The 16,208-nt window shown below is 39.8% G+C and overlaps 1 protein-coding gene across 3 annotated transcripts; it reads left to right on the top strand.

Annotated features, from left to right (window-relative positions):
- Nucleotides 1-1,222: 1,222 nt before the first annotated feature.
- Nucleotides 1,223-14,584, top strand: LOC110047937 (synaptotagmin-1-like). 3 transcript variants are annotated; one of them, XM_089284192.1, is made up of 7 exons: nt 1,223-1,597; nt 7,187-7,430; nt 7,986-8,155; nt 8,828-8,958; nt 10,267-10,621; nt 12,278-12,410; nt 13,726-14,584. In XM_089284192.1, exons 2-7 carry the CDS (start codon nt 7,244-7,246, stop codon nt 14,139-14,141), a joined length of 1,392 nt encoding a protein of 463 aa, XP_089140318.1. In that variant the 5' UTR covers nt 1,223-1,597; nt 7,187-7,243; the 3' UTR covers nt 14,142-14,584. The 3 variants fall into 3 exon arrangements, with proteins under 3 accessions (XP_089140318.1, XP_089140319.1, XP_089140317.1); XM_089284193.1 differs by lacking the exon at nt 1,223-1,597 and adding an exon at nt 2,113-2,643; XM_089284191.1 differs by lacking the exon at nt 1,223-1,597 and adding an exon at nt 5,472-5,617.
- The last annotated feature ends 1,624 nt before the right edge of the window (nt 14,585-16,208 follow it).

Below are 16,208 nucleotides of genomic sequence, written 5' to 3'. Positions count from 1 at the left end.
AACCAGCGATCGGAAACGCGAAGCTCCTTCGCGTTCCCGGACCGCTGGTCAAGGGGACACGACTCTAGAAACGAGATTGTTAGCGTATTGGCTCAGCTCCTGAATGGATTTCAATATAACCAGTCTCTTTCCTCAACGGGCACTGAGCGTGTCTCGAATACAAAAAGTAAACTGGGAACAAAGCTGAATGTACTAAGCTAATAGCAAGATGCCAAAGGAAAATAAAAATTCATATTCCTTGAAGAATACATCCACCAAATGTCACCATCCGCCGTTATGCACAAAGCAAAGTAACCTTAAAACAGGTTTAAGCACACACCTTTGTGTAGAGTGTAAGTCATCTCAGGTACATTTAGGAACACAGGGTTCAGTGATTGGCTGCCGCACGTCAGTAAGGTATCAACACAGACGATAACTACCCGGCAAATTCAATAAAAGCCTTCTAATGACCCGGAAATGGCCGGTGAAGCTTAAATTAACAGCTAAACGAGGTAACATTCAAACGATGATTGAATAACATGTTATGCCGTTCAGGACTCCTTTGGAAAGTTTTTCCGACTTCAATCCCGCCAGGTTTTGCAGGTCAAAAAATAAGGAAATTTTCGTGCGACCTAACCTGTATATGTCATTAACGTTACGGAGCTACGTAGTAACTGCTTTTCGACGAAAGAGAACTGGGAGCTAGAAAAAAAAACCACGCAGCTGGTTGTTTGAATAGGAAACCCACGCAAAATTATTTAAAACAACGAAGTGAAAAGGTATGTCAGAAGTTGCTGAATGGTTTTGAAATGCAATCGGTCTTTTTCAAGAATTCGAACTGTGTGTATGGCATGTGTCAGTTAACATGATTTGTGAAAATAGAGCTCTTTTATTAAAAATGCTTTATCAGTCTTATAAATTAAAAAAGCAAATAAGTCAGCCGCAGATGAGTATATTGGAAAATCAAGACACGTTGATAATTTGGAGAGAGGTTTTTTTTTCAAGTTTGGTTCTATTTTGTGTTGAGAATTCAGTGGTATAAAATTGGGTGCTTAGTAGGTGACAAGATGCACAGCGTGGAATAAACTCAAATTTACACGTTCAACGCTTTTCTCAAAAACCACCTGCCCTGGTGAATGATAAATAATTAAAAATGCTGCTTAGGTGAAAAAAGTCGAATGTTTCCATTGTTTGCCTAGTATATTTGGCGTGGTTGGCAGTTATCACAAAACATTGTACGCGCGGGTCAATTGATAGACCATACGAAAGACTGAATAAACCCCATTCGCTCTTCATTCATTTGCGATTCTTGTTAATCACTTGTTATTCGGACATGCCTTCCAGCAGTGTCGAATTTATGCAATTCGCTTTGTTTTTATCCTTTCACCGACAGAAAATTATTCTTGATTAATCCGTTCACCGCTGGCCATATTTGCAATTTCTGCGGTAAAACCAGGAGTAGATGGACAGATACAATACATATTTTAACGGGTGTTTGTTTCATCGTCCTTCTTCGATCCCTTGCCTCGGCTTAAGTCGCAGCGAAATTCAAATTACCATATAATCTCAATTCAGGTGAGGCGATGGAGCAAGAGAACCGGGGACGATTGAGTTCAAGGTAAATTATTTCTATTGATATTTTTTCTGCCATTATTTATACTGTTGAACTATTTTGCGCAGGTTAAGTTTAAAATTATTAAAACTTGTGTCGCGCGGTTTATTTCAAATTTAGTTTGCATAATTCTTAGGACTGCCAAAATCGAGAATCGAGTAAATTACGCTTATGTTTAAACATGAGAAAAGAAAGATTTTCTTTTAAAAGTAAAAGAAATTTGGATTGAATCACTCAAAATAAATACAGTGTCATGTTACCGAGTAAAGAGTAAAGCCTTGATTTGCTCTTAGTCAATACAATTTAGCCTCCGTTTGCAATTCGCTTGCCGTCTCCCGAAATTTGCTGTTTTCTTTTGGCTAAAATTTTGCCTTATATCTTGTTTACGGCGAGATAACAAACAGACTATGAGATATTTCTCTCTATACTTCGGTATATAGTAAAGAGGTTACAATTTGTGTATTTGTTTCGCCTCTCGAATATTTAATGAAAATGAAATGGAAGATCAACGGAATTACACAAAGCGCTGAAAAAACTGATTCTTTTTGTGAATCGGTATCACTCTGGTTCCGTGACAGCCATTTTCTGTGCTCGCGTATTTAATGTTGTACTGACGTGGTTAAAAATAGAATCTTGTCTTGTTGGAAATTGCATTAGCATTCTGAGTTCCGGACGTCATTTTGTTTCCGAAGGAAATTTTATTTTCGTGTTTGCCAAAACATTTTCATTTACCGCCCTTCAAATCGAAAACATAAAGTGGTTTTAAGAAACGCATTTGACTTTATCTCGAACATGCCCTCCGTTAAAAACATTTTCACGTTTTCCAGTTCATTTTAAAATCACGGTGTTTATGATAACCGGCTTTGAAGTTTTCAGTCACCTTCGAAACGCATGCGCAGTTGTGTTTTTACTGGCAAATCACTGAGGCGCTCGGTTGAAATTCTTGTTGATTTTCGAAAGCAGTTTAGTGCCTTAAAAAAATAACATCCACCCTGTTTTTTTCCCTTTAATCTTACGGAATCCCAGAGCGACTTAAAGAATTAGGAGAATTGGTAAGTGACATTTCCAATCCGAATAATTTGAATACCTCAAGGCCATTTAGTGAAAGAAAAAAGATTTTATTTTGCGTTATCGTTGTCTTCCGGGATATATGTATTTCTATTTTCTGTGTCTATTTTGTTCAGTTTAAGAATGTAGCATTTTCATGGAGAATGTTATCAGGCAAGTAGACCTGAATTAAAACTACATGCCTACGGTTTTCACTAGAGGAGGCAAAATAATGATCCATATTGACATGTTATTGATGAAAACATTTCCCAATAATTTTTTCTGAGCAGCCATACTTTCCGGCTTTCACAGCTGTGTCTCTACAGTGGCCCAAAATTAAACGAAAAAAAATCTAATTCAACAACACAGCGACTGAGATTTAAAATCGAGCGAAAAAGGGAAAAATAATTAAGCGCGGACCTAACGTAGCCTGAGAAACGAAGGTACGATTTGATAGAATTATTATTAAAGTAAAATCAACATAGTCTCATCTCTTCATGTTTAAAATTAAAACATTCATGCAAGTCATTCGCATGTTCTCGGACTGATAAACAAAATAGCGACAAATCCAAGCATATAATTTTTAAAATAAAATTTCATTGCTATGCCAGACGTGTTTGACATTATGAAAGGAGTAAAGTGCAAGGGGCTGGAGTAACACGTTATTTTTCGTTTTGGTGAGAGAGCAAAATACCCGCCGGGGAAAATAAGAAACTAGCTGATAAGCAAATCAGAGCTGGAGTCAATTTTTGAAAACAACTGAGTGCGAAAACATTCTATACCAGTCGGAACCAAGAACTATGGGCTGTAGAGTTCTAAACGCCTACTTTTCACCCACATGTTAAAACTATCTTTCTAGATGAAGGCTTTTCTTCATGAGAAAACGAAAAGAAAAATTTAGCCTCTGGAAAGCTTTCATTTTGATAGCATGATATGGATTTTAAGACTGAAGTAATCCGATTTACCAATATCAGTGGTTCGGTCTCCGCTTGATTGCGGCTACACAACATTACAATAAGAGCACCGAACCTTTAATCTCACATGTTTATACATACTGCACTGAAAAAGGCGAAATTGGTGTTGGGGGATCAGTAGATTTGTTTGCTGATTTATCGCCGCATGGTAAATTGGATATCTTCCGACTTTGTGGTCTGATAATCATATTTACTTCTTTCCATCAAGACAACAGCATACTATTGATTTTCTGAGGAAAAAAAAACGAGTAGTGAATTTTTTTTCCATTAGGGTAGCAAAACAAAATCTGATCCTACTCTGATCTTTCTCGCTGATATCTGGTGAATATTGCCCACAAACAAAAGACCGACGAATATGGAATTTTAGTTTAGTAACTGCATTTAAAATGTCGTTAGCGCCCACAAGTTCTTTTAGACAGACTCAACTCCCAGTTTCATTGGTTCATCACGAATAGTGCAGACCACTGACCTGGTGAGATTATCTGACCGTAAATACGCGTTTTATTTTTCGTCCTAACAGACAACCTGTCGTTTGAATAAAGAACACTCCCTGTGAAGTTCAAGAATTCGGTAGAGAAGTTTTCTTTTTGTTGAAAAATTCTAATGGTAAACAACAGTGAAAGGTATTTTTTTCTGTGAAGATAAATTAAACCGGCCGTGGCATTTTTCTTCCATGCAATTCAAAAATCTTTTCAATGCTGAATTCCGCTCTCACACTGAAATTGAAAGTTTCAATATCATGTGGTACTTGAAGATTTGGTAAAATTTTTTTTTTTTTTTTTCAAACTCTGGCCCTGCAAATCTCGACTTATAGATCACCGCAAAACGCTTTTAAAATGCATCCAAAAATCTCCCTGGAAAGTCGTTGCTAAAATCCAAAATGTAAGCTATGGCCTAAAATTTGACAAGATGTAATTTAATTGATGGCCTTGGGACAGAAAAAATTTATATGTTATTGTTTCCAATTGCAGCATTAATAGAAGTCTTATGTGTGCGTTAGGTCTGGCTCTAGCGATCTCAGTAATTGCAATTATCAAGATTGATGACATAATACAAATAGACAGGTATATAATCATTTTAAATTAGCCATCTTCAATTTTTAATATAATAAAATGGTAAGTTAGCTTCCTGTCAAAATACAAGCTTTGATTCAAACTTTGAAAACCTTTTTCGTACTTTTGTAATATTTGAATTGGTATTTACGTCCTATTGACTTTTGCTGATTAATGTTTGACATAATTTCCTGTACTGTAGAAAAAAAAAAGATCTTGATAGAGTATGCTCCACAGACAAGAAACTGTCGCGTTTATAAATTAATTATTTATTGTTATAAATAGCATCCGTCCTATCACAAAATTGAATAATTAGATTGTGCGATAATTATTCCCAGGTCAATACTTTTCTAAACAGACAGAACGAATAAAAATTATTTGCTCGTTAACAGAGAGCCCTGAGACCTTAACAGTTTGAGAAGACAATTGTCCAGTGTTTTACAAAAAGCTTTACAAATATAAAATTATCTCCAGAGTTCTTTACTGAATCAACCATGTGGGTAGTCTTAGATGTAACGCAACTTTGTGAAGTACACGTGCTCCGTCTACATCCCAGCCTTTTCCCGCGCTTGTGACCCAAAGGTCTCAGTTTTTTAAAATAACGTACTTTACACTTTTTTTTTCGCGTATCGCTAAAACACACGTTTTTAATTGGCCTTTGATGACTTCATATCTCTGTCGTTAGAACCTGTCTGGGAGTTATTAACAAAAGAGTAAGTTATTTACACAAATATCGTATTGCAATGTAAACTAGGCGTGTTGAACATGTTGAAACTGAAAGGTCATCTTCAATAGAAACAATGTATGCTGACCGCGCGGCTTGTTATTTTACCACTCTGCGTCGCGTCGAATGCAAAGCGATTGCAACCCCTTAGTGCCGTATATAAGTCTCAAGCTATTTTATGCCTGGAAAGGTTTTCAATCTGACAGAAATGCAATAAGGATAAACCATGGTAAGAGCAATAATTATTTAGGTTTCATCATCGACTGCAACACAAATGTATCTAACAAGTTTACTGTCTAGGTACATAAACTGACTAAAATCGCATTATCAGTTCTATAAGTTATAATAGTTTAACTTGTTATAAAATGCAACGGATTTTAGAAGGAATGTTCCTTTTGAACTGTTTTAGAGCTATAAACGTGGATTTTGTGGTTGTAAACTGAATAGGTCATATTCAGAAGTGCGTAAATAACTAAATCGGCGTAAACTCAATCAGTTCAAGTTATTTCGCTTTTGATCACCGTCAAGTTGTTTGTTTGCATTTCTGTTTAAAGCTGAGGAGAGACGAACAACTTATCGTAATAACCTTAGGAATTTCTTCGTTTCTCAGTAGCTCAGAACAACTTTTAATTGTGTCAAATGATTCTGTGTGAGGGAACTTATGTTGATAAAGATGTCATGTCTTTTTAAAATCCCGCGAAGTTGTGTCAGCTGATTGCGAAGAGCTTTAATGGTGTTGTTGAATTTATTTAAGTTACTTTGAATGTGACATCAAAGTTCTTCTTGATTTCTTTTCTGTGTAGCATCCAACCAAGATGTAAACTTTAGCGCTTCGATCATAAACTGCATTTCGTAACACATTTTTCCGTCCCTTTAAAAACTAATTTCGGCAAACCTAATTCATGCAGTCAACACATTTAAAGAATTTGTGTTACTCGTCAAAATTTCACCCTCGTACAAAGTGTCATCTTATCAGACGGGACAGCTGGGCGCGACAAGGAAATGATTTACTATTATGTTTGAAAGATAAATGGTGCGATGTAAAATTCGCGTGGAACGTTCATCAACTTAAGGGTTTGTTTCTTGTGGGTAACGTAACCAAATGTCACGTGTTCACAATTCCCTCAATTCGTCTACGCAGAATGCGCGAAATTGGACCCAAGCTTGACTCGTTTGACGAGACAAACAAGACGTCACGTCTTAAATATTTAAAATCTGTAAACCGCGGTAGTTCGAAATATGTTTCGCTCCTCGAGCCTCGTCATCAGTTGTCCGCCATATTAATTTATATATATTTTTTTTTGCTAATGATAACAAAATGTAATATAATATATTTCGAACTACCGCGGTTTAAAGATTTTATACCTTTAATTTTTTGTTGTCTTTGAGGTCATTTTAAGTGCGCCGGATGTGGATAAAAGACGTGATGTCTTGTTCTTCTCGTTATTCCAACACATTCCTGGCCTCTGCAATTCAAATTTCTCAGAAGTAGACTCGTTTGGTTTGCAGCGTACTCGGCTGCGATAAACCTACATGCGCGTGAATTCGAGTGAATCTACATCTTCAACACATAACTTTGAACTTTCTGTATGCCATACAAATCCTTTTTGAAAAAGTTTTTCGGCCGAGGTGGTCGTGAATATTGGCCTCGATCATATCTTAACTGCGTGTTCCCAAGCCCTGGGAACGAGGTTGCGACTACGTTCTCGCACCATAAACACGCAAAAGAAGAACTTAGCCCATATCCAGCCATATTGCACGCTCGCTTGGGTAATAACCCATCTATTTTACTTTCCAGAGCGTCCAATCAGAACTCCTTCCCTTGGTGTTGACCGTGGTGGTCTGGGTCACGGTCATGGCTCTCGGGGTCCTGTCTGTTCTGTGTTGGAAGAGGTTCAGGAATCTCTCGTTCATGGAACAGTTCCTCGACTACAGACAGGTTCCAACTGCCACAGAGGCCAACGAAACTAATCAAGAAATCAGTAATGGTCATGCTGAGGAAGTCAAGGAAACATTGAACAAGGACGAAACTGACGAGAAAGGTTGGTATTGCTTTATGAGAGCCTTAACAAAAGAAGAATGATTTGAGGTTTGATGACAACTCTGTGTGAGTTTCTTTGCAGCTTTTGAAATTGATTGAATTAACTGACAGGCTGGCTGGCTGATTGAATGAATGAATGAATGAATGAACGAACGAATGAATAAACGACAGACTGGTTGGTTGGCTGGCTGGCTGGCTGGCTGGCTGACTGACTGGCTGACTTGCTGACTGGCTGGCTGACTGACTACTGACTGACTGACTGACTGACTGACTGTCACTGACTGACTGACTGACTTATTGGCTGACTGACTGACTGACTGACTGACTCACTGGCTCACTGGCTGGCTGACTGACTAACTGACCGACCGACCGACCGACTGGGTGGCTGGCTGGCTAGCAGACCGCTGACTGACTGATTGACTGACTGACTGACTGACTGACTGACTGACTGACGGACGCACGGACGCAAGGACGCACAGTACGGACGCAAGGACGCCGAGATGGACTGACACTTATAGACTGAGTTATTTAAGCCGTCTACTGTTCTTTTGTCAAGATACCACAGAGAAGAAGCGGAAGTCTCCTCCTCGGCAATACCCTTCCCAAGCCCCTCCTCCATGGATTCCTAAACCGGAAGTTAGTGTGGTTTCTGTTCAACCCCAAGACTCCTCAATTAAGGATGATGACGATATTCCGTATTCCAGCTCTGACGAGGAACCAATACCGGTAATGACGTCACGTACACTTTACATACGTTTAACTTCTTACTTAAGACAAAAGGAAAAACAAAATACACAGAGCAGCAGACACAAATAGAAACGTTTCCTCATTCAGATTTTATTCAGCTTCCAATAAGATGTAATGCCATAAAAGATAGGTCTGCAGTCCGGGGAGATCTGGCACAACCAACTACCAAAGGCTAGTACGTTTCAACGTTTATTTAGCCTCTGATACCTTAACAATTCAGCGAAAAGCTGTAGAACGAGCTCTAACAACGAAACAAAAGCTGTTCACTTTATTTTAAATTGTGGGAGGCGCGATGACCTCATGGTTAGTGCGCTCGACTCCGGAGCGAACGGTCCGGGTTCGAGCCCTGCCCAGGGACACTGTGTTGTGTTCTTGGGCAAGACACTTTACTCTCACAGTGCCTCTCTCTACCCAGGTGTATAAATGGGTACCGGCGAATTTAACGTTGGGGGTAACCCTGCGATGGACTGCATCCCATCCAGGGATGAGTAGAAATAATGCTAGTCGCTTCATGCTACTGAAACCTGGATAAGCTCCGGCCTGATAAGCCACTTGGTTCGTATGCAGACAACCTTTTACCTTATGTTAAATTCGCTCGATCCTGGTAAATATGAACTGATTCCAGTTGTTCCAAGTTTTCCTCTGTTTCAGTCCCCAGCGACTCGGGAAACTATGACGCCTTACGATCTGTCGGATTCAGGCCCCGCGGAGCGCTACATTCCTCCAAGCGAGGCAGACTTTCTTGGCCGAGTGTACTTTTCGCTTCAATTTGACCCTGTCAGGTGAGGCACAATCTTCATTTGATCATCATGTAATAATTATCACATGGTGTATAGTTTATAAGCCTACGTTTTTTTGGCGAACTAGCCAAACAACATGTTCATGGCGCTACCGTGACGTAGCGTTCGGAGAGCTCGTTCAACTTTTTGATTGGGTAATTGGAAACTCTTCGCTAAGTATTTTCACGAAGGAGAGGGAGGGGGTTAGGTTTACTTGTGGGTATGGAGGGGCGACTGATGATCTTTGGTCACACAATTTTCCCCATTGTTATTAATACTAGCAAACTGGCCATAGAATTTACCGAAATATGAACGACAATATTGGCCTAAAACCGTAGAAGAACTCAAAAGAAACAGGGAAACACCAAAAGTGGGCACGGATGAACAAAATTGGACCGGACAAAGCCCATTGTATTTGGGTAAAAATGAAAAACGACGACTCGACCTTTTGAAGTGTATGTTAATTGGAATGAAAATTTCATTTATAATGCTTGGAAATCATCCTTGTTTGTAACGTGGCCGTGAGTTTGGCAATAAAATTAACACCGTGATTCTGTCAATTTTCATCATCATTTGTTTGCCACGTAAATAATAACAAAATATATTGACAATACTCAAAAAGCGGCGAGGAGACTTCCAATGGAAACCACAAGGCTTATACCGGAGGCCACCTCAAAAGTTAATATATTGATAACTGTCTTAAGTTCTGCGGACGCGGCATGACCAATTCACTATTTTGTAAATAAAAATGTGACCAACTTTTTCTTAAAGTTGGAAAAGCTTGTTAAACTAGTTATAGATACTGGTACAGAGTTCCAAATTTTAGGGCCTTGGTAGAGTATGGTAAATTGGCTAAGCTTTATGCGACATTATTACATGGCTAGCTCCGTGAGCGGGCAAGATGAATCAAATCCTGCGCTGTGATTGGCTACCCGAGCAGGCAAGATGAAACTATCTTGCACGCTCGGGACTGCCCGCCGTGTCTTGCAAGAAAAATTTCCCCGAAAGCCATATAATAAATCGAGTTTATGGACCTCGACTTCGTCTCGGTCCATAAACACACAAAAAAAGAACGAGGCCAATATCCAGCCATCTCGACCCCACACTTAGTCAATAACCCATACATGGTGTGATCGATAACTGCTGGCTGTTCTCGTGCCATAACTGTGTACTTGACTCTTTGTTACAAACAAATTGAGAAACATCGGGGTCAACAATTGATTATGAAGTTTAGAGATCTTAATTGGCGAAAAGAAACAGAATTACCTGAGACGCCATGACCCTCTGTAATGTATCTCGTTTCGTCTACAGGACTGTCCTTATAGTGAAGCTCATCAAGGGAGAAGAATTTCCACAATATGCCGGCGATTCTCCAAATGTTTTTCTAGAACTTAAACTGGTGCCAGCCATGAAGAAGGAGATTCTCAAAACAGATATTCACGAAAGAAACGCCAATCCAAACTTAAATGAAGTCTTCGAATTTGGTTTGCCATACGATGTGGTCAAACAACAAAATTTAAGCTTCACGCTAATGTACATGGACAAATTTTCACACCCCTTCCCCGTAGGGGAGGTGACCCACCACTTGGACCACTTGGAAATGGTAGGAGCTGGAACGGTTCGAGAAGAAATGATTGTGTGCAGAGAAATACAAAGACTACAGCAGGTGAGACATTTATTGACGTTAGCGATACACAAATGTTACAGTAACTAAGGGTTGCTGTGACGCGATTTACGTAGTACGGAGAGGAGCGAGTTAGAAGACATGATCGTCTATAGAAAAGTATAAGGATCACAGAAGACGCCTTGTAAACAGATGTTAGCAGTACAGGGTTAGAATTACTAAATGTGCAGTCTTCCATAGGGTACTATCGCCTGTCTACAACAGAAAAAAATCAGTTATATATAAAAAGGTGCAAATTCAAAGGAATGATCATAAACTGAGAAATATAAACATGATAAAAGCCACAATAGGTTACTTGTAAACAGACCAGAGTAATATAGTAATGTACTCTAGGAATGGAATAAGAAAAGTACCACCAAAGACTATGGCCTCTTAGTGGTAAGCCCACCTTAGTAGTATAACGGGGAGCGAATTAGACAGAATAAAGGACGGGAGAGAAGCAGTAGGACAAGGAATAGTGCAAGAGCGAATTAACTGAATCATACGCCCTCTTCCATAATACTATCACCAGACAGTGTCTGCAACAGAAAAAGGTGGATATGAAACTGCGAGTTTGAAATGGTAATTTACACTAGAGGAGCACTAAGACTACAGAATCTACACTGTAAAAAGATGTTAGAAGTGTAGGTTCAGTTGGTCTAGTTTAGTATAGCGTAAATAATAGTATACAAATGAGCGAAATCTGAGAAGCAATGATTCGCCCAAAAGAACTAAAATACTATCATAGTAATAGTTGTGTAGCATTGGCTGGGCACGACTGAATTGGAAAAAAAGGACCGTTTGTGAAAATGGCACATGAACTACGGAAGGTGTTTTGTGAACAGACACCAGCAGTATAGGAGAGGATTCATTTAATGTGGACTCCCTAATACTGTCAGCAACAGAAGAAGTGATAAAAAAAAAAGCAAGAATTAGAAAGCATGATTGTGTACAGTGAGACAAAACGAGTTTTAAAGGATCCCTGTGAATAATTATAAGCAGTAGACAAGAGCTCACTATCGCCTGTCTACAACAAAAGAAATGATACGTAGAAGGCAAAAATTAGAAGGTAATATTATGATTTAAAAATGCCAAAACCATAGCGGGTGTCTTGTAAACAGAGGTCAGCAGCAAAGAAGAGGGTTCACTTTATGTGCGCTCTTCTATGCTACTTTCATCTGTCTACAGGGGAAGAACATGATGCTCTGTAAGATAGTACAGAGACTAATTATAACATCAGACAGGTGAACAGAGAGGTTAGTAGTATGTAGAATTGACATGACAGAATTGAAATTTCTTTTAAGAGACTTACTCAAAATGAACTTGTTCAACAAATGACGAATTAGTTTACCTGTCTCTCCTATGCACTCCTCGCAAACTTCAAGTGACTCCGTCGTGCGTGAATCTTCGTCCACGTTTGAAAAGATTAAAAGAGCCTCCAAAAGAACTGGTGCACAACCTTCTCCACCAATCAAACGCGGCGACCACCTTCGCGCTCAAATGTCACCACACAATACCGCTTTTTATTGTTAGGATCAAGCTATATATGGAACGAGTTCACAGCGATTGATTGACTATGGTTAACCCTACCAGCTTAAACGAAACGAACGCGAAAAGTATCCATGGTAACATTTCATTTGATGTTTTATTCCATGACAGGTGAAGGATCAGCCACGTGACCTAGGCTTCGGCCAGGTGTTGTTCTCACTTATGTTTATGCCGCTGACCAGACGGCTGACGATCGTAGTTTTTAAGGCGCAGCACTTGAAGCCCGCCAAGGAAGGATTCCCAGGTCAGGGATTGAGAAATAAACATCAATATTGGCACATGCAGTAGATAAATTATTTATTGAGCCCACGAGATCAGATTTCAGTGCTTTGATGAAATATCAAAATAACCATTGTCGCGCTCTTTACAATGAAATTGTCTTGTTCTGAGGTAATTCAAACCACGCCCGTTCAAGCGCGTAGTTTGAACTTGTTTACAATCTGTAGATACCATATTTAACTTTGATCGTTTTTCATATCAAAATCCCTGGTTTTGACTGATTTCCCGCGCACCCATTTCTTACTAAGTGGAGCAAAATTACGAAGTTGTCTAATTAAGCTTTTTCAGATCGAATCGCTCACATCTATTCTTTCCACGCGTCAACTACGCGTGCACTTAAATAGATTCTTTTTTGTTGTTTCCCTTTGGTTTATAAAACTGACTGTAAAGAGCAATGATTTGCTCACCACAAAAGAGGTTCTCAGTGATTTCATAGCCTCGTTTCGTTATTGATGCCATTAATATTTAATTTGACCTTGTATGGTGCATTTTAGAGAATAATTATGCTTACAAGTTGGAAATGGCTTTGCCCTGCTCTCCCAGCCCACTCACCTGATTAATCCCTGAACTTCCCTCGTAAAATTTAAATGCGCTCTCTGAGTAGTCCCGATGACGTCACATAGCACGATATAGCGCGTTATGACGTGACTTCTATGCCTTTTATCATCATTTTTCAATAATCACCGGACACCGATGTAATTAAAATCCGAAACAGCCTTGTTGGGGGCTCAGCTACAGTGCCAATATCATTATGTTTGTATCGAGCTCTGTAAGCAATGCGATTTCTTTCGCCTCCTCGCATACGGTGGCTGCGCCAGCGTTATGAGCGAAAGTCAAAACCGAGCTGTCCTACCGAAACGACACAATAATACTCTTTTTCATCGCAGCCAACAAATGTAAAGACAGTGCTTAAATTGCTTTGGACTTTTATACTGCTTAATTCAAGAATTTTTGACGCCTAATCAAAAGCTTGGAAACACAAAATGTTTCCTATATTTTTCATTTTTTACACTCTGATTTGGAATAAATCTCTTTATCATGAATACTAAATGGCATTTCCAGTAGGAAAAGTTGCCAAACTTCAATACGTTTCCTGCTAACATACATTTGACGTGAGGAGAGAACAGGTTGAATGCTGATGAATCCTGATTGGTCCATTCAAATTTAAGGCCCACCGGCCGTATGCAAGGATGCACCTGCACTGAATTAACTCCTCATTTATCTAATGTTGCATTAAAGCATGCTCTAAAGTAAACCCTTTTGTCCTCTTTGTATTTTAGCCATTTACGTCGAAGTTGTGATGATCAACATCAAAAAGAGACAACGCAAGCGAAAAACAACAACTCTACGAACAGGCAGCTTATTTCCGGTTTACAACGAGGCTCTAGCCTTTGATGTTGCCGACGCTAACTTGGAAGACGTTCGTCTGCAAGTCTTTGTCAAACAGGAAATGGAAAGCTCTCCTGATCAAGTTGTAGGCCGTGTTGTCCTGGGGACTAACGCGGAGGGCCTGGAACTGCAGCACTGGAAAGAGGCTATGACGTCAAAGAAACCAATTGCGCAGTGGCACAGCTTACGGGAATACCATCCGGCAGATCAAACAATTACTGGCGTCGTATCACCTACCCATAAATCTGTTATTTCAAAGAAGAAACTTGCACGGTTCTTCTCTACGTCCTCAGAGGATGAGGGCTAAAAGCCCTGAGCGGGAAATAAACTTATGTATAACAATTCTACTCGAAGTATATCTTCTTCGAAAATTCACTGAGCCTGCGCTTGCAGGTTCAGTCAGATGTTGCTAGGCAATATTACCTATATTGATGACGTCAAGGTGACGTCCTCATTATCTTCCTCGTCCTCGTCCTCGTCCTCCCTAACGTAAATGCACGCAAGTAGACAAGTAAAAACACGTGTGAACTAGCACAAAGCAAGCGCAATAGCAAATATTTCGTTTCCTTCCTGTTAGCTGCGTAGCTTGCACTCTCATTTGCGCTTGCCTACTACTCTTGTAACCAGCTCTCACTCTGTTTGTAGGACCGTTGGAGATCTGGGTTAAGGGTTCACACTGAACATTGCAAGCGCGAATGCAAGCAGAAACATGAGTAAAGAAAGTGTAACCTGTCCGCCATCTTGACGACATTCAATGCATTCGAGTGTGTCTTGCTTCAGGAATGTGAGGAACATCCCTTACAACTGCACTTGAGTTTACATTAATGTTTGCCTTGCAACTGTGAACCAGGTTTTCATGAGACTCCCACATAAAAAGTACTGGGTACTCGCCGTGCCTTTTAGGGGTTAAAAACTCGGTTTTGGTAGCTCTCAGGGTGTTCAGCCTCAAAAGGTCCACAGCAGGAGCTTTTGTGCTACCTTTTAGGGTATTGAACAGAAAGAAACTTGACAGGAGATAATTTGCTGTGACAGAATTGATACCTCTTTGAGGTGAAATATATTTCAGGCCACGCCCACAATACAAGATCTTGGCACCTCTTAGTTATTTTCAAAATTTCCCACGACCATCCCCGTCCTTTTTATATGGGAGTTTGCCCGGCCCGGTTTAAGCGTTCCTGCTTTTCCTGAATGGATAAATCCTGACACTCGGAAACTAATCGACCATCTACTGGTTTCCTTGCTTTTCAGCATGGCTCCATAGCATTAGCTAGATTATAGTAACTATTTCGTTCAGGGGAAAGCATGATGACTTTTTACCCTCACACCGGCTCTTTCACTGCGGAAGGGTCCTTGAAAAGCCGATTAACAAACATCCATTTTGGATAAGCTTAACCGTACTGTTCAAAGGCCAGGCTGGAGCGAAGAAAGGGGTATCGGCTAGGGGTTTGAGAGACTTAACAAAATGTAAATTGCAGCCTGAACTGTGTAAATGCAAGGTCTTATCCGTTGTAAGTCTGTTTGGAACACTATTTCAAGAACAAACTCTTGCAGAGACTGAAATTATTCCTCCCAAGCAATTAACTCCACCCGACAAAATTCAGTGCATACTTAGCGAATGAAAACCATAGATGTCAGCAACAGATTTCCAACCTTTATCGATGAAAGCAAGTCGTACTCTAGTGAAAGTTTGGGAGAACTCGAAAAAGCTGTGGAAACACTAACCTGTCGGCTCATGTTCCCACAACTTTCTCGCTCTCCCCGGAGCTTCCCCAAACTTCCGTTATGAGCTCGAGATTTCTATCGCGTGATGCACCCTCGCAAATTATCACGCACAGAAAACAAAACACAAATACAACATAGGTGTTTTTTTTTTTTTATCACGCGCCTTTTTTTCGGAGTAAATGAGCTTTGCGTTGACATGATGCGGCATCCCTTTGCTCCAGCACTGAGAGTAAAGATATAGCCTTGTAATCACTCCCACCCCACCCCCCAAATCCTTCCTTTCTCCCCCATCAGACGAAAGTGTGGACATACATGACCCTGGAACCTAACTTAGTTGGTGTCTACTGGCTGAGACATTTTTTTCACAGGGAAATTTGTTAGGAAGTAGAGGGATAGATATTTCTGCTGGAATGAAGAAACAGATTAGATTTTTTCAGTAACCATAATTTTTTTTTTTTTAAATAAAAAAAATACGTCAATTTCGTTGTTTGAACCTATGAGTCTCTTGAACTTTCAAAGACCGGAATCGAAATAACCCAGTGACAGCCAACATATTTCTTTTCTGTATTCTCTGTTTGCACATTTTCACTTGCTACTCGTGTCCTTTTTTACCATTTTCTGCGGACTATTTCCCTATTTTGATGATAACAAG

Source organism: Orbicella faveolata, unplaced genomic scaffold, assembly GCF_042242905.1.
Source record: "Orbicella faveolata isolate gen_17 unplaced genomic scaffold, um_ofav_v1 contig_13, whole genome shotgun sequence".
Classification (NCBI taxonomy): Eukaryota; Metazoa; Cnidaria; class Anthozoa; order Scleractinia; family Merulinidae; genus Orbicella; species Orbicella faveolata.
The sequence above is the reverse complement of the archived record's forward strand: the minus strand, read 5'-3'. Positions and strand labels throughout refer to the sequence as shown.